This window comes from Megascapheus bottae, chromosome 3 (genome assembly GCF_031878675.1).
Source record: "Megascapheus bottae isolate mThoBot1 chromosome 3, mThoBot2.hap1, whole genome shotgun sequence".
Lineage (NCBI taxonomy): Eukaryota > Metazoa > Chordata > Mammalia > Rodentia > Geomyidae > Megascapheus > Megascapheus bottae.
This window is the reverse complement of record NC_143511.1, coordinates 71,630,360-71,654,566: the sequence shown is the minus strand read 5'-3', so window position 1 is coordinate 71,654,566 and position 24,207 is coordinate 71,630,360. Positions and strand designations below refer to the sequence as shown.

Sequence of the window (24,207 nt, the reverse complement as noted above, 5' to 3'; positions counted from 1 at the left end):
TCATGAATGGCTAACTTAGGCATTCAGTGACATGGGGCCTTGGGGTTGTTCTAATGCTCTGCTGTTAGTCTTGAAACATTTAGTACCTTGAGGATTTTTATTTTGTAGTGGGTTTATGCAAATTAAGTAGCCATTTGTGCCCACAGAAGTAAAAACTCAGGGCTTGGATGAAGCTGTGGCATTTGTCTCATTACAAAGGTAAAAGTAAATAATATATATCCTAGGTAAAAATAATTTGCTGCATTAGAATTTCCCTGAGTGTCAGCGCCTAAGTTTTCATCTAAACCATGAAGGTTTTAGACCAGTTTGGCTGGTATTCTTTTGACATTTCTAAGGATTCCACAGTGAATTTCTTGGAGAAGTCAGTCTCCTTGAAATATAATTAATCTGTATTCCTGATTACTTCCTTTATATTTCCAGGGAAAACTACATGATTTTTGTAACCCCGAGTTTATGTGAATTTTCTGCCTTTATGAACTTAAAAAAGCCATCAAATTTTTCTTTTTTGCAGAAATGTCAAGAAATACTCATTTTTGGCAAACTAATGAACTCTGCAAGATTTCAAAATTAAATAAAATAAGGATACAGTGATATGTAACAAGCTCTAATATAAATATTACTAGTACAAAAATAAGTCATAAATAACCCATGATAATATTTAGAAAATGTTAGAAATAGTTGTTATGGGGCAATCAAAGTAAACAAACAGGATTTATGTAAACTGGTTTTAAGTGAGTTGATTTTGGTTGAATTGGTCTATTATAAATACATGGTATTTATTCCATCAAAATGCTGGCATTTCCATTCCAAACATTTATAGCATGAATACCAATATACGTATTTAAATTTTCTTACTGGCTGTTAACTGGTAAAATCTCCCAATATCTAAAGTTAGTGATTTCAGAAACTATGTAAACATATACATAAACACAACCATACATAGACATTTAAAAGGACCCAATCCTCCCATTCTTTGTTCTATTGAGTAGAGTCTGTCCTCAGATAAACAGCATTGGGTCTCAATCTTCCAGTGAAGTAAAAATAAGAGGCAAGAAAATGAAATATTTCTCCAAATTTTCTCATATTGAATGGTTTTTATGCATATGATTATAAAATGTCAAGTTGATTCTTTCCATCTGTATATAAGCACTGAAGTTTTAAGTTTAAACTCTTAAGTTGCAAAAGAAATTTCTTTCTAGAATGAATCACAACCATTAGGACCTGCAGGAAGAAAGGAAGGAGACACTGGAGTTCTCTATCACTTCAACAGCAGGGATGCTATGTTTATTCTGAGGCCAGTGGACACTATGGAAGGGAACTAGGGTATCAAGAAGGCTGGCCACCAAAACAAAAGAACTGGGGATTATGGAAAATCTTTCATGTAAGGGTAGTGTGTGATGTATTGGCCTATAAAGGACTCTTCCCAAAGACTCATATGACCCATACGGTGTCCTAAGTCAGATACTTGCAGCACAGAAATAGTCATGTCCCACCAAGGAATTACAAGCCTTGAGTACTGCACTCCACTTCTGGGTTGTAATCCTGACTCTTCCATTCATTTTCTTCCTTTATTTTTTTTTTCTTTTTGTCAGTTGTGGGGCTTGGACTCTGGACCTGGGCATTGTCCCTGAGCTCTTCAGCTCAAGCCTACCACCCTACCCCTTCAGCCATAGCGCCACTTCTGGTTTTCTCGTGGTTATTTGGAGATAAGAGTCTCTTGGACTTTAGTGTCCAGGCTGACTTTGAACTGTGATCCTTAGAACTCAGCTTCCTGAGTAGCTAGGATTACAGTTATGAGCCACTGGTACCCAGCTTGCCATTTATTTTTTAGTAACCTTGAATATAACTTTCTGAGCTTTGGTTTTCTCATCTGTAAAATGAGGATAATGAAAGTATATTGCTAATCAAGTTATGAGGATATACACATATTGATCTAGCATTTGGAATTACTTTCTTTGTGTCATAGAACTTGAACTCAGCCTGGGTACTGTCCCTGAGCTCTTCAGCTCAAGGCCACCTCCCTACCCTTGAGCCAAGCCCCACTTCCTGTTTTCTAGAGGTTAATTGGAGATAAGAGTGTCAGGTCCTTTTATGCCACGGCTGGCTTTGACCCTCCATCCTCAGAACTTAGCCTCCTGATTAGCTAGGATTACAGGCGTGAGCCACTGTGCCCAGCTGGAATTACTTTATAATCACTAACATTATTAGTGTTAATTGAAGTAATAACCAATAGAAAAAGAACTAAAGCATTTTTGCTCAGGAAAAGATGTAATCCCTCTTCCCTGTTAGTCTTCTTCTCTTTCCATGTGCCAGAAAATTAGAAAATATAAGGAAGGGGAGGGAGAGCAATAGCAGGGGAACTACATTTAATTTTTCTCAGTGACAGATTGGTTGGCTTCAGGCAAAGCAAAGCAGTGGTGTTTAAACTTTATAAAAGGTTCAAGCCTTAAAATATATTAGTTTCTGACTTTCAATCTCTAAATTTCACCTGAGAATTATAAAATCTGTTTAAGATCTTGCAGGGATTTGATCCCCTGAGGAGTAAGAAGATTCTAAAAAGCTTAATCTTTAGTCCTCGTGGTTATTTTTATAACACTTTTTTCCTCTGTGTACTTGTCGAGTTTCAATTGCTCAATATATTGATGACACAAGTAATCTTGAGTCTTTGTTAACACTGGTTCCTATTGAATTTGAGTTATTCAAAGCTATTCTGCAATCAAGAATAAACTTACGCTTTCAATATAAATCATAATTTTATGCAATAATTAGTTCCTCTTCAGAACAGAAGCACATTCCTTTGTGATAACCCCAAGTACATTCAGAAATAAGAAATTACATACTTGAGAGTGACTGTAAAGGAAATATCAAGGTAAGTTCAAGATACGCAATAATCAAACCACCAGAGTCATCACTGGACAATAGTTAAATCATAGCTTTAAAACCTATTTATAGTCTGAAAAATATTTTGAAAAGTCCATTTCTTTTGTTAAAATAGGGAGGATAGTCTTTGGAGATATTATTTTAAGCATCTAAGAGATATTAGTAATGCTGAATGTAAAATTGTTAGTTTAAGTAAGAATTTACATTATGACTGAATTGGGGAGAGACCTGCCCGCAAAGATTCCTTTGCCAATCAGAGTGAACAACAGATATGCAGTGGGATGAATGGAGATCTGTATCACTGTGGATTTCTGGGGACATTGGCATGTACATGAACCAAACCTCTGGGCAGTTCTCTCCTTGTGCAGGAAGAACATATAGAAGGGGACATTAGGAAGTTCTGGAAAAAGTCTGCAATTCAGTGGAGTGCAGATAAGCAGAGAGATTTAGTGCTACAGAGAGAACGTATCTTTTCACGCAAGTGAAAAGATACAAAAAGAGAATTCAATAGAATGAGGATGAACCTGTGCCAAAGAGAATCAAGCCACTGAGAATAGGAAATATAGTTGATTCTTCTTAGGAATCCATGTATATATTTTGGTGACCTCTAGCTGATCCAGTACAGTGCTCATTCCAGGATCATAGACTGGTCTCTCTCCTTGAATTGAGGGCTCTGGTGACAAAGAGAAGGCATCTGTCCAAATACTTAGCATCCTGATGAGTGTAAATTGTAATCTGAGCCTTTATGGGTTGTGACTGAAGGGAAAATGTAGCTTCCTGGTTCATCAGGAAGTATTCCAAAAGTTTCCCTCATCCCTTTGATGACTAATAGCAGATGTAAATCTCTGAGAAAGAACTATACCCTATTTTCCAAACAATGAACAAGAATCTAAGCAAGCTCATGGAAAGGTTCTGGGAAAATCTTTTTCTGTTGTCTTTCAAACTCTAGAAGCATCCTTAGACATAACCCTGTATACTAGACCAGCTCTTTCCATTTCCAGTTTTCCTCCTGGGATGAGTAAATAAACAGATTGAAAAACTTCCAACTGAGAAAAAGAGCTGTGATAGAGGTGGATACTGACAACAGAACAGAAGAGGAGGTTGGAGAGGCTGAAGTGAGAAACAGCAGGCAACAGTCAGAAAGTGTTGACAGAATGGCAAGAGGAGGTGCCATGTCTAACTGGAGCTCTGGATCTCTGGAAGCCTCTAGAGACTGTAGGAAAGAAGGATCAAAAGCAGAAATGGAGGGAAAAAAGCAAGTGTCCAAGCTCTAGTAAGTTTGGGAAGTCTACGACCTGGTTTGTGGAAAATAACCCTGAATTAAAATGGCTCTAAGGATCCCTTTTTCATAAAAAAAAAAAAAAAAAAAAACATGGCCTCATGAATAGTGTTAGTCTAGGAAGCTCCTGAGAGGGTAGGAGCGAATTTTCACAGGGGTTCCTGAGGAATCTTCATGAGGTCATCATCAGGTTTAAATGACAAAAACAGGTCAAAGGGAGAAAAGACAAATGGCAAATATCCTATGTCATTTGTAAGTCTTAGTCAATTTGCACTTGTGATAGCCTCACTAGATCTGCCTGGGGATACTTGGGGAGATTTTAGATAAAGTGGAAGACAGTCAAGTCCCCTACTGGTTAGTAACAATTCACTAGAGAAAGCGATAGGTGGTTAAATAGAAGACTCTTGGAGGTTTTTTTTTTTTTAATTCCTAAATTAGGAAAGAGAATAATACTAGATACATAGTGATTTTCCAACTCATAGTCGTGTTTCTGATTGTACCCACTCCAGAACTTCTAGTTGGTTTCTTCTTACCTTTTCCAGTTTTTTACTAATGTTTTGGGCTTTTTTTCCTACTTGGTCTCCAATATTGTGGAATATTGTGGTCCTATATGTGGACAGATTGTGGTATTGCTCATGAAGTTCCTAAAAGGGCAAAATCTGAGGTCACAGTTATAGGTAAATCCTTCTCTTCTGCTGGGTACTGTAGAATACCAAGTTCCTTGATAATGCCCTAGCAGCTACTGTAAATATACTTCTTTGCACAGTGGTTTAAAATATCATTTCCAGGGCATCCATGTTTCCTCCACCACTAAAACTGATTTCTAGGCCACCTTGTTATTGAGTTTGCTGGTACTAGTCTGTATAACCAGTGCACCTACTGAGGTGACTGCACTTTGTCCCCTGACTGCTCCTCTGTTGTCACATGCTGTCTCATGCACTGCTACCATTTTCGACTTGCACTGATATTTTCTATAGGAAACCATTGCTGGTTGTCCACATCCTTCACTGTGGGATATTCTCTTTCTGTGCCACTTGTCTCATACCTCAAGACTCCTTTTCAATCACACAATGATACTATTATGTTTTGAAGATGCAGATTTCTCTGTGTATATACTATGTTTCATTTATTAATGGAGTGGGATCTTATCTGGGCAAGGATATGGTCAAAAGATAATTTTTACTCTACATAATATGGAGGTGATCATGTTTGCGGTCCTTCAATGTCTTAAAAGATTACACCATGGGGGGAGTAAAAAGAGGAGGGAACCAGCTACCAATTACAAACCTATGTCTATACTTCTAGCTACATAGGAGGCTGAAATCTGAGGATCACAGCTTAAAGTCAGCCCAAGTAGAAAAGTACATGAGATTGTATCTTCAATTAATCACCAAAAAGCTGGATATGGAACTGTGCCTCAAGTATTAAAGTAATGGCTTTAAGTAACAAAGCTTAGGGATAGCACCTAAGTCTTAAGTTCAAACTCCAGAACCAGTACAACAGCAAAAACAAACTATAAAAAAATAATACACTGAAGGATAGATATGCCTTTTTATGGTATAGGTAGAATCATTTATTAAGTCTCATATTGGTCAAGATTTTTGCCTCTATGATGCTTATACTTTTGGACTCTGAAGGTTACCACATTAAAGTATCCCTGAGCCCTGACTGGCCTGACCAGCTTGTTGGTAGGTTGTGGAAAATGGGAAGGTAGTGACATGAATAATATATATATATATATATATATATTGTCAATTCCTTTTCTGGATTGAAATCTTGGAATGGGGGTATATTGATTAAATAAGGGAAAAGCAATAGAAAATGAAGGATTTAAAAAAATTATTATTGGGAATCCTGGAAGCAATACACCTATGGGGATTCTATACCCTTCTATAGGATGGTTACAGGAGCATAAACATAATAGTGTGACAAGACTGAGTATACAGAACTGAGTGAGCAGTTCTGAATCTCCCTTTGCCTTCTGTATGCCTTGAAAAGTAGTCCAGAAGTTGCTTCAGGCTCCATGAGGAATCATGGGAGACCTAAGTTTAGTATGGCTGCTCCAGGGATACAGTGGGGATAAGGAGAAGGATCTTACTGTTGAGGTTGCAGAGGAGACTTATAACATGGGCTTGATAGATTCGGCTGAGATACAAAGGGCTGTGGATGATCTAAAAGGTGTCCAATGGAGCAGAGTCACCAGGGAGGTCCTCTAGGTCCCAACCAAGATGAGATGAAATCATGTTTCCCTATGTGGTGACTTCACCAGAAACCATTACGTTTACTTCCTAAATGTAAATCTTCTCCTTTCTATAAAGGAAAAGAGATCATTGGAGAAATGAAAAGTGAGATTATTTCTAAATGACTAAAAATTACCAGAAATGAAATTTTCTTAAGATTAGTAACAGTAAAGTTTCTTTCCTGTCCAGTAGAAATGCAGGATGAACTTAATCAGAATACTTGCTTAGATTTCAGTACTTACAGGTAAAAGTTCTCCCTCCTCCCTTTCCTTCTCATGTAAATATGATATATTATTATGTATATTACATAATACATTTTACATCTCTCTCTGTATTACTGTCTTCACATAAAATCCTTTCCTGAATTTTTTATAAACAGCAAGGACAATGTAAACAGTAATTATTTTGTTACTTGTTAAATTGACTTGAATTTTCTGTTAGGACTCGCCTCAAAACTCTGTAGACAGATATAAGCCCAGGTATATGATAGAGGGAGTTTGGTGTATGGGTCTTCTTTTTCCTCCTGACCACTCTCTAGAGATCCATCCTTGTTCAATGCTCCTCTTATACTTCTCTGAGGTCTCACTCACCTCAAATTAAAAATTCCAGACATTATTGGAAAGTTCTTCACCAGAGGAGATCAAAAAAGTCAGACTGTAATAAGAAGCAGCAGGCTTTGAGAGCTGGCGTTGGATACAGCACTTGTCTTACATGTCAGTCCAAGCACCTCTTGGCTGATCCTTGAACAGTAGACTTGCTATGAATATAACATGCCTGGTATTTCCTGATACATGGATTATTTCTATCTTGAAGAATTCCATAAATGTTCTCAGAAGCCTTGAGGACATTTGAATTTTAAAAACAAACTTGTATAATTCAACATAAATATCCTAGAAAACATATATGTCAGCACTTTTCCTTGACCATACCTGTAAGGTTTGCTGTTGTTTGCATAAAACAGGAGAAAAAACTCACAATAGTCATACTTATAGGTAAGAATGGCTTTGAGAAACAGATATGTGGAAATTGGCTCAACCATGTTAAATATCTGCCAACTTGCTCTTTAAAAGAGAGAAAAGGAGAGAGAAGGGCAGACAGACAGAGACACAGAGAAAGACAAAGATGATAAATAGGGGAAGGAAGGAAGGAAAGAAAGAGGAAATAGAAGGAAAATAAGAAATAGAAATGAATTTCTGTAAAGTTGCTACCCAGCGCTTTAACAAATTTGAAGATTTACTTGTGAGGTAAAATCATCAGAAATCTATGTATAGGTCATCTTTAGAGTGTCCTGATGAAAACTATTTCCCCTCATAGCCCAAAGGGGACTAGAGTAAGAGAGAAAAGAAAAGATTTCCCCATTGCCAGATAGTGTGGAATAGTGTAACTTCACTTTCTTCTGGAGAAGTACAGGCATTTGGAGCCATCCTACCTGCTATACTAATGGTGCTTGCAGCCTTTGCAGTGCTGTATTTCTCTCCATGCTTATTGGTAGCTATGCACGTATAGAGTCCTGGCTTGGTGATAAATAGCTGCAGTCTTGAGTCAATCACTCGATCTTTCACACTCTCTTGAATGGACCCAGAAGAAACCTAACAGAGCAGGGAAAAATAAAAGATAGAGTAGATGGTAAGTTTCCTAATATACTACAACCAGTAGACCAGAATGGAAAAGCATCAGGAACAAGATCAAAAGGCATGTGGAAAAGAATTGCCAGAGTAGTTTTAAAAAATGCCAACCCCTTGCTTGGTAGTGTAAATGGTAGTGTAAATTGATGGGTCTTTCCTCAAAAAGGAGCCTCTTTTTTTCACACTTTTAATCTAATTTAGTGTGTGTTGTGTTTTAGGATGTCTTAACAGAGACTTGTACATTTCTGTGGTTTCCTGTGACACAGTTAGAGCCAGCTTGAGTATAAAACACACACAATCCATTTATTCCTACTATATCATGAAGGATCTAATGACAACCATGAAACATATGAAGAAGGCTCTTCTTGACCAGCCAATACACAACTTGTCAATGATGGGAGCCAGGCCTGCCAAGGTTGGTTCAAATCCTGTTTCATGTAAGCCAAATCATCAAGTGATCCTCAGATAACCATTAAGCATTCAGAAGTGGTTATTATTTTAAGTTGCTAAGCTTTGAACAACTGATGACTAATAAAAAGTAGGGAAGATACTCTGCGTGGATGCTCCAAGATTTGTCCCCTGTGACATGGAGATAGTTTAGACTATGGGATAGTTTAGACTTTGGGACTTATTTTGGTAACCTCTGATTAATTCTCCGTAATGCATAGTGGATAGACAGACCACACACAGACAGACAGACAGATGACTTCCCAGTCTCCTAGCCCCTGCCTAATCCTTGAATCAAGGATGAATGAAAATCATTAGAAAACAAGAACAAGTTAGACCTGGTATCCAGACACTTGTAATCCTAGGACTTCAGAATGCTGAAGCAGAAGGATCATGAGCTTGAGGTCAGCTTTGTCCATAGAATAATTCAAGACCAGCCTAGGCTAGGAAGTACTGACTCAAACAAAGCAATAAATAAAGCAAACACATACAAAATGCAAGAACTATAACAATAAATGTTACATTTTAGATCTGCAGGTCTTCCTATAGTTTCATGTATTAAAGGCTTCATTACCAGCTAGGGTGGGACCTTGAGGAAGGAAGTTAAGTCATTGGGGTATATTGGCACTCTGGTGCCTTCTTTTCTCTTTTCTTCCTCATTGCTGTGAGGTGAGCTGCCTATTTTACCATGCTCCCAACTGCCATCATGTCCAGTGCCACCATAGGTCCAAAGCAGTGGACCCAAGTGACCATGGACTTAATGTTTCTGAAATATGAGCCCAAATAAATATTGATTTTAAGTTAGTTTTCTCAGATATTTTTTCATGGTAACAGAAAGCTAACAGTAACTTTCACAAATCAGCCAACTATGAAACAACTCCATATCTGGCATCTAAATATCAGTGTTAAGATGGTAACACTTTTTACATTGGTGTTTCTTTTCTGTTGTCTTCTTGACCAGAAGTAGGGACAATAGTGACCTGAGTTGGGCTTATATGGAAGATTCCTCTGTCCAATGGCAGTGGATGTGGCAGAGTGACAAGATTGGAGCCAGCTATCCCCCTGTTTTGTGCAATAGTGCATTTTTACCATTTAGCAAGAAAGGCTGAAGTCCTAAGGTGAGACTAGTTCTCTTCCAGGATGCCTCCTTGTGGGTTATCCCTGGCATCAGGCACTTTCTATAGAAATTGGGTATTGAGAGTTTGCCCTTTATCTTTATCTTCATCCTTAAGAGATACATACAATGTTGTAAATTCCAATTGAATTTATCATTATATTTATCAGAATTGCAGTATCTTATGGACATGAGATATGAGTGTTTAGTTCCAAAGGACTAAGCAATTTTTTGGGGGGGTCATGGAGCTTGAACTTTGGGCCTAGGCGCTGTCCCTGAGCTCTTCAGCTCAAGGATACTGCCCTACCCCTGAGCCATAGCCCCATTTCCTGCTATCTAGTAGTTAATTGGAGATAAAAATGTCACAGACTTTAGTGCCTGGGCTGGCTTTGAACCACGATCCTCAGATCTCAGCCTCCCGAGTAGGTAGGATTATAGGCGTGAACTACTGTGCCTGGCTTCCTAAATAATTTTAAATAGAACTTTGTACTGTCTCTGAATTTTCATACTAAGCAGCAATAAGGAAAAAAGAAATGGAAGACTATAAATTCATGTGTTTATTTGACATGTTTCATTCTGTCTTATATTTTATATTGTGTTGTTTTCCAGTAAGTAAAAACCATAGGGCAGATGCTTCCATCCCTTTTTTTTTATAATTTTTTATTGTAATTAATAAAAGGGTTACATGATATTTGCCAGATAGAAGGTGCATTAATTCACATACATTGATACCCTTTCATATATCTTGGTACCCATCACCCTCCCCCCCACCCACCCCCCACCCCCCGTCTTGGTTTTCCCTCGCTTCCATCCTTTGCAAAGCTTCTTCCTTCAAGAAGCAAAGCTTTGTAAGGCCCAGGAAACAAGTTAGAAGTATGCCATCCCCCATGCTGCCTAGAATCCCACTCTTTTCATGTTTGCCTTGAAGCCAGTATTTCTGAATACTTCCTCATAGTCACTGAAAGTATCCTTCATAAGAAAGAGAAGCTGTCCGGAGCTGATGGACCACCTTCCTGGACTTCATCTGGTGTTGAAACAGTGTGATACCATGCATTACAAAGCTCTGTACTTGACTAAAAGGAATCTCCGTGCTGTCCCTTTGTGTCCAGAGGTTTTGCTCCATTCAGTCAGTGACTCATGTCCAGCAGGCCTTGTTAGTCATAGTTTGAATTTGTTTTCCTATCTTCATGGATCATCCTGACCAACAGTTTAGTATTTTGGATTTAAAATTAAAAACAATCCTCTGTCCTCCACTTAGATCTTTGACCCCCTCTACAGGTTTGAAATATCAAAGAAGTAAAAATCAGCTTATCACTCTGCGCTTTTACCAAAGTATGTGTAAAGAATTTCGTTGGACCTTTATATCTGTGGGTTGTGTATCTGTGAATGGAACCAACTGTTATCAAAAATATCTTTAAAAATGTTTCCATATGGGGCCAGGAGTTTGGCCTAGTGGTAGAGTGCTTGCCTAGCATGCACAAAGACCTGGGTTCGATTCCTCGGTACCACATACATAAAAAAAAAGTGGTGCTGAGGCTCAATGGTAGAGCTCTAGCCATGCGAAAGCCCAAGGACAGTGCTCAGGCCCTGACTCAAGCCCAGGACTGGCAAAAAGAAATAAATAAATACATACATACATACATACTAAATAAATAAATTATAAAAAGGGTGGTGGGCAGGAGTTTGGCCTAGTGGTAGAGTGCTTGCCTAGCATGCACAAAGATCCAGGTTCACTTCCTCGGTACTACATACATTAAACAAAAAAAGCCAGAGAAGTGGTCTGAAGCTCAAGTGGTCAAGTGGTAGAGTTCTAGCCTTGAGAAAAGTCCAAGGACAGTGTTTAGGCCCTGAGCTCAAGGCCAGGACTGGAAAAAAAAAAAGTTTCCTCATGGAGCACATACAGACTTTTCCAGTCATTATTCTCCAAAGAAGACAGCAGTGAGAACTATTTATATAGAAATTAGGTATTAAAAGTAATGTAGGGATGGTGTAAAGGCTGCTGGGGGATATGCAAACATTATATGCAAGCATTACATGGTTTATACAAGGGACTTGTGCATGCAGAATTTGTATGTTTGTTTTGATCAGTAGTGGGCCTGGGCGTTTTCCCTGAGCTCTTCAGCTCAAGACTAGTGCCCTACCACTTGAGCCACAGTGCCATTTCCAGCTTTCTGGTAGTTAATTGGAGATAAGAGTATGGTGGAATTTCGTGCTTAGACTGGCTTTGAATTGCAGTGCTCAGTTCTCAGCCTCATGAGTAGCTAGAATTACAGGCATGAGCCAGTAGCACTGGTATGCAGTTTCTTTTTAATCCACAGGGTTGTGAAGCTGATACTTCATGGCTACTGAGGGATGACTGTTAAAACTGAAGTGACTGCATCTAGAATTTACAGTTGTTACATTATTTTCACATTACTCAGGCACACTGACCTGAAAGAACCACATAAACTGCTCTGTAATTTCTGAGCTACTGATGACTTTGTGAGGTGATAATACATCAATTAGCTTGCGTGTAGCAATCATTTCCTTGAATATATGTATAATAAACATCATGCCCTATACCTTAAGTATGCAGTAAAAGTAATTTACTATTTAGTTAGATTATAGTCATCCACACATAAGGTCATTCATATAAAAGCCCTTTGAAGGTAGTAAAGCAGTGTAGACATATAGAATATATTTTATAAATCATTAATGTGTTAATAATGTCTAATAACACTGCCTTGAGAAACTCTTCCTAAAGCAGTGGGTGATATTATACCTTTATGATTTGACCTTAGCATAAGTTGATTTCTAAAATGTCTACTGGCTCCAATGGTCCTGTCTTGTGAACAGTTATGGCTGCTTGAGAATATCTTGTGGAATAATTAGAGTATGACTCAGGAGGGCACATTTTCATGTAATTTTAATAATGTCCATGCATCAGCAATTTCTATACATCATCGAAAACAGATGAAAGATTGTTGGTTTCAACTAACAGCTGTAGTGTTGACTTCTTTCAAACTGGCTGTTCAATTACTCTACAAAATGCTTTTTATACGTAATTATTTTGGTTTACTTGCTAGTAAAGACAACTCCAAAACCTACATACATGAAACCAAAAATACTATCTTTTAGAAATCTGATAAAATACAGATAAATCTCTCTTTAAGAATATTCAAATGAAGGAATGAATGGGGTTGGGAGAGATGAAAGAGAATTATGAAAAGGTGACACTGGTCAAGATGCATTGTTTTTATAAATGAACATGCTGAATTATGGGCCCAGCACACTTCCTCTGTGCCACTCTGCTACTTGGACATGCCGAATTAAAACCTCCTTGTGCAGCTACCTACAGATTTGATTTTTTTAAATGAGAGACTGAAAAAAAGGTTATTCAAAAACTCCATTTTCATGTTGAGTGAGATAAGACCAAAGGAACAAGAGGTGCATGGTATCCTTAATATGTGGCTATCAGATCCAAACAGTACAAGAGCGAGGACTCAACATTTGAGTACCCAATGCTATGGACATGGTATTGGAAATATAAACACAACTACATAGACATAAAAATTTATGACTCTATAGACATAATGTTTTATTACATAGACTAATATGTATCTATGACATAAACTCTCAGCCTAATTTTAATTATGTTCTAAAATCTAAGTGCCAATGATTGTATATAGAAACTCCCTTCTTGAATACTTGTTTGTTAAATACGTCATTTGAAATATGATGTAAAAATCAATGTTAATAAATTCTTTAATAAAAAGAATTAAAAAACTCCATCTTCCATATAGATAATTTGGTTATTTATTTTTAAAAGTTTAATATATTATCAAATTAAGCTGAATAATTAAATGCACTCAAAAATGAAAATTGAGTAATCAAATAATTATTAAATGTAATGGTCTAATTAAAATTACTTATTTTTTTATTTTAGCCAGGCACTGGTATAATTATATCTGTAAGCCTAGCTACTCAGGAGATTGAGATCTGAGAATTGTGTTTCAAAGCTAGCCAGGGAAGAAAAGTCCATAAGACTCTTCTTATAAAACAAAATCTGGAAATGTTGTTATGGTTCAAGGAATAGAGTGCTAGCTTTGAGCAAAAGAGGCTCAGGGACAATGTCCAGGCCCTGAGTTCAAGCCCCAATATCAGAAACAAAAAAAAGAAGTCAATTATATTTTTGAAACATTTGAGGAGTTATATTTACTGAACAAGAGAGACACTGGGTTTTTTGGGTTGGTTTTTGTTTTGAACTCTGGGCTTGGGCACTGTCCCTGAACTCTTCAGTGCCACTTGCAGTTTTCTAGTGGTTAATTGGAGATAAGAGTCTCACAGACTTTAGTGCCTGGGTTGGCATTGAACTGTGATCCTCAGATCTCAGCCTCCTGAGTAGTAAGGATTACAGATGTGAGCCACTGTTTTTCCAAATGTTTAGTCTAATGCCTGAATAATAGAGAATATTATCAGTATACATTTAAATAAATCTGGTTATTAAAACACAAGGCTTCGGCCGGGAGTTTGGCCTAGTTGTTAAAGTGCTTGCCTAGCATGCATGAAGACCTGGGTTCGATTCCTCGGTACCACATACATAGAAAAAAGCCGGAAGTGGTGCTGAGGCTCAAGTGGTAGAGCTCTAGCATTGAGAAAGTCCAAGGACAGTGCTCAGGCCCTGAGCTCAAGCCCAGGACTGGCAAAAAAAAAAAAAAAAAAAAAAAACCACAAGGCTTTTTCTTGTAAAAAGCCATCTGCTCTATCCATGTCTACCTGGGATTGCAAATTTCCATGGAAAACAATTAGCATTTCCTTAGGCAGAATGGAAATCATTTCTGAATGCCTTTGACCCCAGTTTCTTTACTTCTTCCAACTCTTCAGCTCTAGCTCTTTAGAGTTGTTTTTGTTTTTTGTTTTTGACAGGGTCAGAGAAAGGAAAAGGAACCATTTTCACCTGTTAGAGGGCTGTGGACTTGGTAGCATGTTAGGAGGTTAGTTGTAGTGCAGTCTAGTTAGTAAAAGGTACAGATCAACCTCTAGTTTATTTTGTGCAAATCTCTCCTGGTTCTGAACTGTTTTTTTCTGGTACTCTGAAAATGAGATTAGAGCTAGTGGCTCCTTTAGGTTCTCATCAGTGGAATTTCTACCTTGCTACTTTTAAAACACCCTGTGCCTGAAATTGCCTCCATTTCCGGTGATTTATGTCAGCCTATGCCAAGGTATCTTGCTTTCATTTTGAACTTGACTAGAATTACCAAGAACTTGGCTGTAAGAGCAAGGCATGCTCTCTGACCATAAGAACTGCAGCTGTAGTTATGCCTTCTTCCTGGGGGAAAGTCACTGCTGGTTTATTTTGTTCCTGTTTTAGAATCAGGTGAAAGATCTGTTTTGCCTTTTACATTTCATTCCTGACATTTTAACTTTTCACCAGAAAGTAATTAAGAAGACAAGAAAAAAATAATCACAATGAACAAGAATCAGCCAGCAAAGAAAACAGTTGTGTGTCCTACCACACATGAATAAAAGTATAAGTTGTATTAGTGTCTTCCACAGACTTTATGTCCTACAATGTCTATACACAGTCCTCACCTCTCTGAACTTTGCAGACTCACTTGTGGCCACACTAGCCTTCTTGCTGTCCCTCTGATGTAGAAGATACATATTTATCTCAGAGACTGTCCATTTGGCCTTTCTGAGGCTTCATTGTCTCCTTCTTCATCTCTTCTAGCTGTTTGCACTAATAGCTTTGCTTTAAAAAGACCTAACTGTCCTATGAAAAACCGATATTTTTTCTCCTAAATTCAAACTTTCCAATTATGCTCCAAGCTTTTTCATTTTTATGCAGTTATATTCCATATGCAATATAGATTATCTTATTTGTTTATTTTATCATGTGTCTTCTCCTATCAGTATGCATGGTCTCTGAAGGAAGGGCACTTTGTTTTGTTTTCTCCTTTTTCCACAAGGCCTAGAGTAGTGCATGATTCTCAGATGTTCAACATATATTTGTAGAATAAACGAATAAATGACTATATGTAAAGTGCTTGGAGCAGGACTTAGCTCAAAGTAGCCTTTTAATATACATCAGCTATTGTTACTCTCTGTGTGTGTGTGTGTGTGTGTGTGTGTGTGTGTGTGTGTGTGTGTACGTGCCCACTAGTTCTGGGTCTTGAACTCTTAGTCCAGACACTGGCCCTGAGTTTTTGTGTTCAAGGTTAGCATTCTACCACTTGATCCACAGATTCACTTCCAACAGGTTTTGATAGTTAATTGGAAAGATGAGTTGAACCAACTTGCCTGCCTGGGCTGGCTTTGAACTTTGATCCTCAGATCTCAGCTTCTTGAGTAGCTGGGATTATAAGCATAAGCCACTGGCACTAGCCTGCTACTCTTACTCTTATAAATAAGGAAGAGAGCCAGGTACCCATGGCTCATGTTCGTATTCCTAGCTACATAGAAGGCTAAGATCTGAGGATTGTGGTTTGAAGCAAGCCGAGGCAAGGCAGGAAAGTCCAAGAGATTCTTATCTCTAGTTAACCACCAGAAAACTGGAAATGATAGAATGCTAGCCTGAGCAAAAAGAGCTCAGGGATAGCACCCAGGCTCTGAGGTCAAGCCCCTCAACCAGCCCTTTCTCCCCCACCAAAAAAGGAGAAGAATAATGTTGAACAAGTAGACATGAATTCTAATTCTGGACTAATTCAGAGTTGCCTCCAGCCATCAACCAATCTTTCACAGATGCAATTTATTATAATTGTTTAACTTTACCATATATCCCTTTTATACAAAGACACAAAGGAAGTCTTTAGTTTCCTACTATTCCCCCCATGATATAAGATTAGAAGCAGTCTCCTAGATGTTAATGTATATGGAATGCTATATGTATGGTATATTAATGTACATGATATGTAATGGTTTCTAGGATAAAGGCATTGGATAGTTTCTAAAATTGGTTCAAGGAGGCCCAGTGACATTATCAAGGTACCTCTATGATCCATCCTCAAATGTACCACCAGTGGGTCTGTCCCAAATGAGTCTTCTCCACATAATACTCACAGCATTTCCATTTTCAATCCAGCTGATGGTTGGAACAGGGATGCCTGTTGCTGTACAACGCAGGGTCACAAAGGAACCGAAGGTGACATTGTGGGATTCAGGAGCCCGAAGGATTCTGGCAAAAACTGTTAGAAAGACAGATCGGTGAATGAATGACAAAGTGAGAGTGGTCTTTAAAATGCAGATTATACCATATTTTCCCTTGTGATATCCTATCTGTTTCCTTCTGTCTTAATAAAGACAAAACCCAGGGGTTTGCTTCTTCCTTTGAGTCCTTTATGTCCTTACCAGTAACACCATCTCAGGATAAACTGAGCTTGCTATTCTTTAGTCTATGACATTTATTCCCCATATCTTCCCATGATAGGTTCTTTATGTGTGTATATACATATATATATATATATATATGTATATACTTCATCTTTATTTAAGGGCTATTTCCTCAGAAAAATCTTTCTTAGTCACCCAACGAACAGGGTAACTCCTCCTCCACTCACTATTCCATTCTATTTTATTTATTTATTTTTTTACAGATAAACTATCTGGTATTATCTCTCTCTCTCTTTTAAGTTGTCAATTTCTTCCTTAGATTGCCAATTGTCAGGCACTAGTGACTCTTGGACTAGCTACTCAGGTAACTTGTAGCAGAAGAGTCTTGGTTAAAAGGCAACCTGGAAAAGCCTCCAGGTTGAGACTCCATGTCCACTCGATCAGCAGGATGGCAAGCTGGAGATTTGGTTCAAGTGGTAGAAAGCCAAAAGTGGGTCAGAAAGCTGAGGAAGAATATAAGACCCTGACTCTTAAGCCCTAGTACCAGCACAATAAAAATTAAAAATTTTGAAAAGGAATGATTTGTAAATACTTTATTTCCTCAATTCTACCATAAGGGAAAAATAGGCAAAAATCTGTTACAATTTTTGGAGAGTCATTTCATTGGGCAATATGAGAGTCATTTCATATTTAATCTCTACTTATTATAGAAAATTCTCCTGATGTGACAATTTTCCCTTTAACTGACAAGCAGACCAAGGTTCAGCATGTACAGTCGATTGAAGGAAAATTAATAAAATCTCAGAATTATTGAACTTGGAAAAAATTTCAGAGATAAACTAGATTTTTGCTCTGATTTTATTGATGTTGAAACCAAAACCTCATTAATTTTCTTCTCTGAAATAATAAATGTAATGGTAAGAAATCTGGTCTTATGACTTGTCACTTCAAATCCAGTGTTCTTTTAAACTGTTGTGTAATCTTTTTGATTACCAATTATAGTGCAAAAATACAGTATTTATATCTTCCTATATTCCTTTTCTCGGACTTAAACATAGAACATGACATTAGAGAATGGATTCCCAACTAATAGAAATTAATTTAGTAATAAATCAGTTAACTTGTTTTAACAAACCAAGTTAGTGCTTTGATGCTTAGTTCTAATTAGTTGAAATTTGTGGAGTTAGATTCCAGAGGAATGGAGAGACAGTGTATACTAGACTGTAGATTCATAGAATAATCAGAGATCAAGCACAGAGATTACTAAAGCTTTATATCTGCTATATATATGTACCCATATAATTACGTTACATATCATATACCGGTATATCATAGTAACATAATACGTATTATAATTATTATATATGTTATATCACACACACACACACACACACACACACACACACACACACACACACATGTTGGATCCACAAGCCAGAGGAAAGTAAGGCAATAAAGTTCTGACTTCAAGGACAATAGGGAGTTAAAAAAAAACCCTCAAATGTTTAAATGTCACTCAAAACCAAAACACATCCAGATCTACCTGATAGTAAGTCCTGGGATTGATTTACCAATTAGCAAAAAGTAGAGAATCAGGCACACGTTGTACAATATCATAGTCATGCATTTCTGCAATGTAGAATATAGGAAATTTACAACGGCAAGTTACTTGATTCTCTTAAATAAATGGCAAGAAGAGGAAAAAAGAATAAGAAATGTTAGCTAAATATGATGTATAGCTCACTTTGGATAGTTGGGTTTTTTTGTTGTTGTTATGGTGGTACTTGGGATTGAACCCAGGGCCTTGTACTTGGTAGGCAAATACCGTACCTCTTACACCCTAGCCTAGCTATACAACCTAGCTGTACACCCTATACTTTCAGTTTTTAATTTTGCTTTTGAGTCTCTAAATTTTGCTGGGGATGACCTCCAACCTTTATTCTCCTGCTTCCTTAGTACTATGACTGCAGGGATATATGTCTCCTAGCTTCTCTTGAGACTCTTAGTCCACTTAGTGTAAGTTTAAAGCCCGTAGACTTTTGACAACTAACACAGACTGACCAGGTTCCTACCATCAGTGCATGTAGCTATTTTTTTTAAATGCTATCAATAATAATGTAGACCTAGAGCTGGGCACAATGGCTCACGCCTGTAATTCTAGCTACTCTGGAGGCTGAGATGTGAGGATCCAAGTTCAAAGTCAGCCCATGCACAAAAGGACCTGAGACTCTTATCTCCAATTAACTTCTAGAAAACGGGAAGTGGGGCTTGGCTCAAGGGTAGGGTTGTAGCATTGAGCTGAAGAGCTCAGGGACAGGGACGAGGCCGAATTCAAGCTCTATGACCCCCACAAAAAATAATAATAATGTAGACCTAGACAACACAATATTATTTGAGACTGAAGTAATTCACATAGGGGTTAGTTCACAGCTTTTATTACGAGTTTACTATAATCAACATCTTATAGGTTCTATTGCCTATAAGAATAATAAGCAAGTGAGAGCCTTGAGAGATTTGTAGTTGGGCCACTTCAATCTGATAAACATTAGAAACTTGTTCTAATGACTGTACCCCTGGACTTGAATGAGAGCCTTCTGGCTGAAGATGAGCACAATAAAAAGAAAACTGGAGAAGAATGAAATCTAGATTTTTTTTCTTTTGTTTTGCTTTACAAAGGCAAAAGTTTTCATTTGGGGAACTTAAAATTTTTCCTGGAAATTTAGTGATATGGGAAGGTTCATTTTGTACTAATTTATAGCTTTTCTTTCTTCCCCTTTATCCATCATTGATGTATTTTGAATACCATTTGAGCTTATTGCAAAATGTCTGCTGATCCATATTGTACAAGACAGCTAAATGTGAGACAGTAAATTAATCCAAGTTCATTGCTATTCTCTAGTTCATCATCAAGTTGGAGTTAATTCATATGCATCTCTGCCCCACCTTAGAACTTTCTGCAGCTTTTGTAGGGGCACAAAAAGGTACAGAGAATACTATTGGCAGTGCACATAGCCATGCTGATGAACTGTTCTCCTTCCCAAAGGGAGCAGATACCATGGCTGACTGTGGTTGATGGGAAAAGGAACCACCATGGATGGCTGGGGGAAGCTACTCTCCCCTAAATTCATTAGGCTAGGTCTTCTCCATCCAACCAATAAGAGTGAAAGAGCAGTGAGAGGGTAAGAAAGATAAGGAAACAGAGCATAGGTTATTCTAGTTCTTCTGGGTTTCAGTCCAGTTTGTTAGTAATAAAGCAAATACATTTTTACCTATTTCTTTGTGTTTCTAGTTCTAAATCTAAAAGATGAGATTTCAACAATCTAATATTTGCAATCAGTGAAGTCAGTTGCAATAAAAATAATGCCAGAGTACTCTCCACATATAATAACATATCTACAATGTTATAGATTAATATTAATATTATAACAGGCATAGTTTAATATTATATCTCATTATTCAAGTTGTGGTGGCCACAAGTTGAATATACACTACAGGTCATTAATTTAAAATACAATGTGATGCTTCTTATCCAGTAAGATATGTATCAAATATTATTATTTTGTATTTACTTGCATAAAAGAGAAAGTATGTATTTGTTTCCATAAGCAAGTAAACTGCTTAATAGAAAGGATATAAAACTAATGATTTGAAAAAAGTTTATAATTGCTCTGTATAAAAATTTAAAGATTTGTATATCTCCTCTTGCTAAATGTAATCTAATCTATCATTCTCCAATTCACTGTGCTTTCTTTCTTGTGGGCAGGCAAAAGTTATTGTTCATCTGTACCATGAAAAATAGACATGAAAATTTATTGATCTCAGTACTTTCTCTCATGGAATCCATTCATGAGTCTGGAGCATATTTTTGTAGGGTGGATTTGTAAAGCTAACTGTAGGCTGAGAATCCTGCAGTTAAATTCGTGAGTATGCGGCCAGCAATTCCAAAGTTCATTAAAACACAATTTTCTGACACATCATCAGTCTTATTAGTGGTTTTCATTTTAAAGGGCAGTACATATTAATGACATAAGGCCACTATTTACTCTGAAATTGCCCTGTGGTGTAATGGAGCTCAAAGAAACCAAATTACGTCCTGAAGTAACAAGCACTTTGGCCTAAGATGAATTACATCTGTTTCCTTGGTAAGGGAGCACTGCCAGATAAATACTTCAGTCTCTTCTCAACTTCTATTTCCAAGCAATTATTTCAAAAGACATAACTAGCTCACATGAATTTTTTTCTTAATTATTTCTTTCTTTAATGTTTTCTAGCTTACTTTAAAGAGGTTTTTTAGATGATTCAAACCAACAATGACTGAGAAGAATAAATAGGGGGTAGAAAAACTAGTTTAAAAAAAAAATCACAGCGCTGGGAGTTTAGCCTAGTGGTAAAGTGCTTGCCAAGCATGCATGAAGACCCGGGTTCAATTCCTCGGTACCACATATATAGAAAAAACTTGGAAGTGGTGCTGTGGCTCAAGTGGTAGAGCTCTAGTCTTGAGGAAAGCCCAAGGAGCTCAGGCCCTGAGTTCAAGTGCCGTGACTGGCAAAATAAATAAATAAATAAATAAATCACAGAGATCATTTAGAATGTTGGTGCATGACTTTAATTGTAAATAATTTTTTTTGTTGTTTTTTGTCAGTTGTGGGGCTTAAACTTGGCCTGGGCACCGCTCCTGAATTCTTCAGGTCAAGGCTACTGTCCTACTCCTGGAGCCACAGCGCCACTTCTGGTTTTCTAGTGGTTAATTGGAGATAAGAGTCTCGTGGACTTTAGTGCTGGGGCTGGCTTTGAACCATGATCCTCACACCTCAGCCTCCTGAGTAGCTAGGATTACAGGCATGAGCTACCACACCCAACTAAGTTGTAAATAATTTTATAACTAAAAAAGAAAAATAGGTAGGGAGGAATTGAAATATAGTTGGACAGTTCTAACTGGAAATACAAAATCCAAAGTACTCTGCAGTGTGAAAGTTTTTAAATACTGATGAGTACTCAAAGAAGTTTCAATTTTGGACCATTTTAAGAGTTTTGATTTTTGCAGTAGCCGCTCAATTGGAGATGTTAATATGAATATTCTAAAATTTTCTGGTCCCAAGCATTTTGGGTAACAAACACTCGGCTGTATATTGTTTGAGATTGTAACATAAATAGCCAGTATTTTAAATAGAATTGGCACTAGATTAAACCCGGGAGAGTTAAATGAGAATTTATATGAGTTTCATCCCCAAAATATCAACATGTAGACTCGAAGAGCACAAAGCAAGGGCCTTATTCAGGATGAAGGGTACTATTTTTTTGTGTGTATGCTAGTTTTGGGGTTTGAACTCAGGGACTAGGTGCTCAAGGCTTGCTTTTTGCCACTTGATCCACAGCACCAATTCTAGCTTTTTCTGAGTAGTTTATTAGATATGAGAGCCTTATGGACTTTTCTGCCTAGGCTAGCTTCAACCTGCCATCTTCAGATCTCAGCCTCCTGAGTATGTGTATGAGCCACCCACACCCAGCTTAGAAGGTACTTTTTATGATTGCAACTCTTGTTCTACAGAAAGGGTTTTCCAGATTTGATTTCCAGTTATTTTCTTTTAAACATATTCCAGAAAACACACACATCTGTATGAGATTAAAGTGAAATACAATTTTTATTGATTTGGAGCAATTGCCTAAAACTTCTTGCTTGTCCTTTGAAATAATACAAAAAAAAATAAAAGCATAAATTGCAACCATGACATTTTAACAATTCTCCAAAATCTTAGCCCCAACAATCTTCCCACTCAACCCAGAAAAGAAGTCACTTCTCTTAGGACCCACATAGAATTTATACTCCCTTGCTGATTTATTTCTTTTCATTTTACTTGTGTTTTCAGTTTGAGGACATTCAGTTCAAACATTCTGTGGGTGCAGGCTTTTCTTAGGAAATGTAAACAGTCAACAAGCAGTTTGGATAACAAAGCAATCCATCTACTCATCTTCTGTTAAGTACCCTGACTTCATATTCCCATAGGTCACTTGTTTCTCAACAAAACAGTGGCATTAAGTGTTGTTTTGAAAGTCAGATAAATAAACCATTGAGAGGAGCCATGCATTTAAAAAGGACTAGTGCAGAAAATTTAAAAAAAAATACCTTTTGTATCCTGCTCAGGTTCACTTTCTTCTATTAATAGAAACAAGACGAAACACACACACACACAATGAACACACAAATAAAACAATACATCATGAAAAGGAAAACCTTTGATCACAGCATATCAGTTGTGCAACAGATTAAATTTGTGTCTGCTTGCCTCTTATTTTAATAGGAAACAAACACAATCAAGGGAAATTGCTGACTTTTTCAAAGCAAGGGATTAAATGACATAAGATTCCAAGTGACCACTTAGGCAGCATTATACAGAAAATAAACTTCAGTGTACCCAACAACATGGTTCATTCATGCATTTTTATCTTAATGTGGGCAATCCCCTTTCTTTGAAGGCAACAGAGTCCTTACTCTTCCCATAAATGCTGTTCCTCTCCTAGCTTGGCTTCTCTTCTTACAAGGCCTTGCTGTGAAGTCATTGATGCTGAATATGGGAGCTCAGCTATCATTTCTATGGCAATAGACTGGTGTTGTGGTAAACAGAGGATTAGGGGGGTTTCTGCAGAATCAGAGAAGACTACCACCAACAGAGATCAGCAGCTCTAATGGCCAGAGGCAGCTCTGAGAGAAAAGGGGAGAATGCCACAGAGGAAAATGCAGAACACGAAAGACAAAAAGTCTTTAGATATAAAGGATTGAGAATTTATAAACTTAAAAAAAAATCTTAGACAATGAGAGAAAAGAACCAAATTAATTATTTCAAGATGTTTAATATAACTCTATCACTCAGGCCGCATGTGAACCCTATTTTTCTTGCATGAATGTTTATTTATTCAAGTCAGTATCCTTCCTTAGAGTTAATGGCATGCCCCTGGTGCTCATTGTTTATAAGTAAGAAATGGTGATGTATAGGAAAATACTTGCACACTTCTTCACAGATGATGGGTATTTTCACACAAAGTATACCTCATACTACTGAGTGCTCAGTACATCTCTGTGATATACTGTGATATATCTCTGTGATTATAATCCATAAAAGCCAGTCCATTCTCTAAACAAAGAACTTGAGACTCAAGGTTCATCTGCTGGGTAAAATTAGGGAATTTGGCCCCCTTTCCAGACATGGAGTCTTTTCTCCAAGATAGTGTTATTGGAGAAGTTTCATTTTATTTAATACCTCTAACTCTCCCAAATTCAAATGAGTTTATTTTGGTTTCCATCTCAACTTTATCTGC

The 24,207-nt window shown here is 37.4% G+C and overlaps 1 protein-coding gene and 1 long non-coding RNA gene across 8 annotated transcripts in view; one reads left to right on the top strand and one right to left on the bottom strand.

Moving 5' to 3' along the window:
• The window catches only part of Musk (muscle associated receptor tyrosine kinase), a 101,451-nt gene that overhangs the window by 31,333 nt on the left and 45,911 nt on the right, over positions 1-24,207 (bottom strand). For 3 of the 6 annotated variants that reach the window (XM_090329174.1, XM_090329172.1, XM_090329176.1), the window contains exons 6-8: positions 23,018-23,047; positions 16,624-16,748; positions 7,829-7,988 (exon numbers count right to left, since the gene is read on the bottom strand). In XM_090329174.1, the coding sequence (XP_090185300.1) occupies positions 7,829-7,988; positions 16,624-16,748; positions 23,018-23,047 (315 nt within the window). The remainder of the gene's footprint in view (positions 1-7,828; positions 7,989-16,623; positions 16,749-23,017; positions 23,048-24,207) is intronic. The other 3 variants (XM_090329175.1, XM_090329173.1, XM_090329177.1) reach the window with 1 other exon arrangement.
• Positions 1-24,207, top strand: part of LOC150065771 (uncharacterized) — a 122,615-nt gene that overhangs the window by 73,545 nt on the left and 24,863 nt on the right. The window lies entirely within an intron of this gene.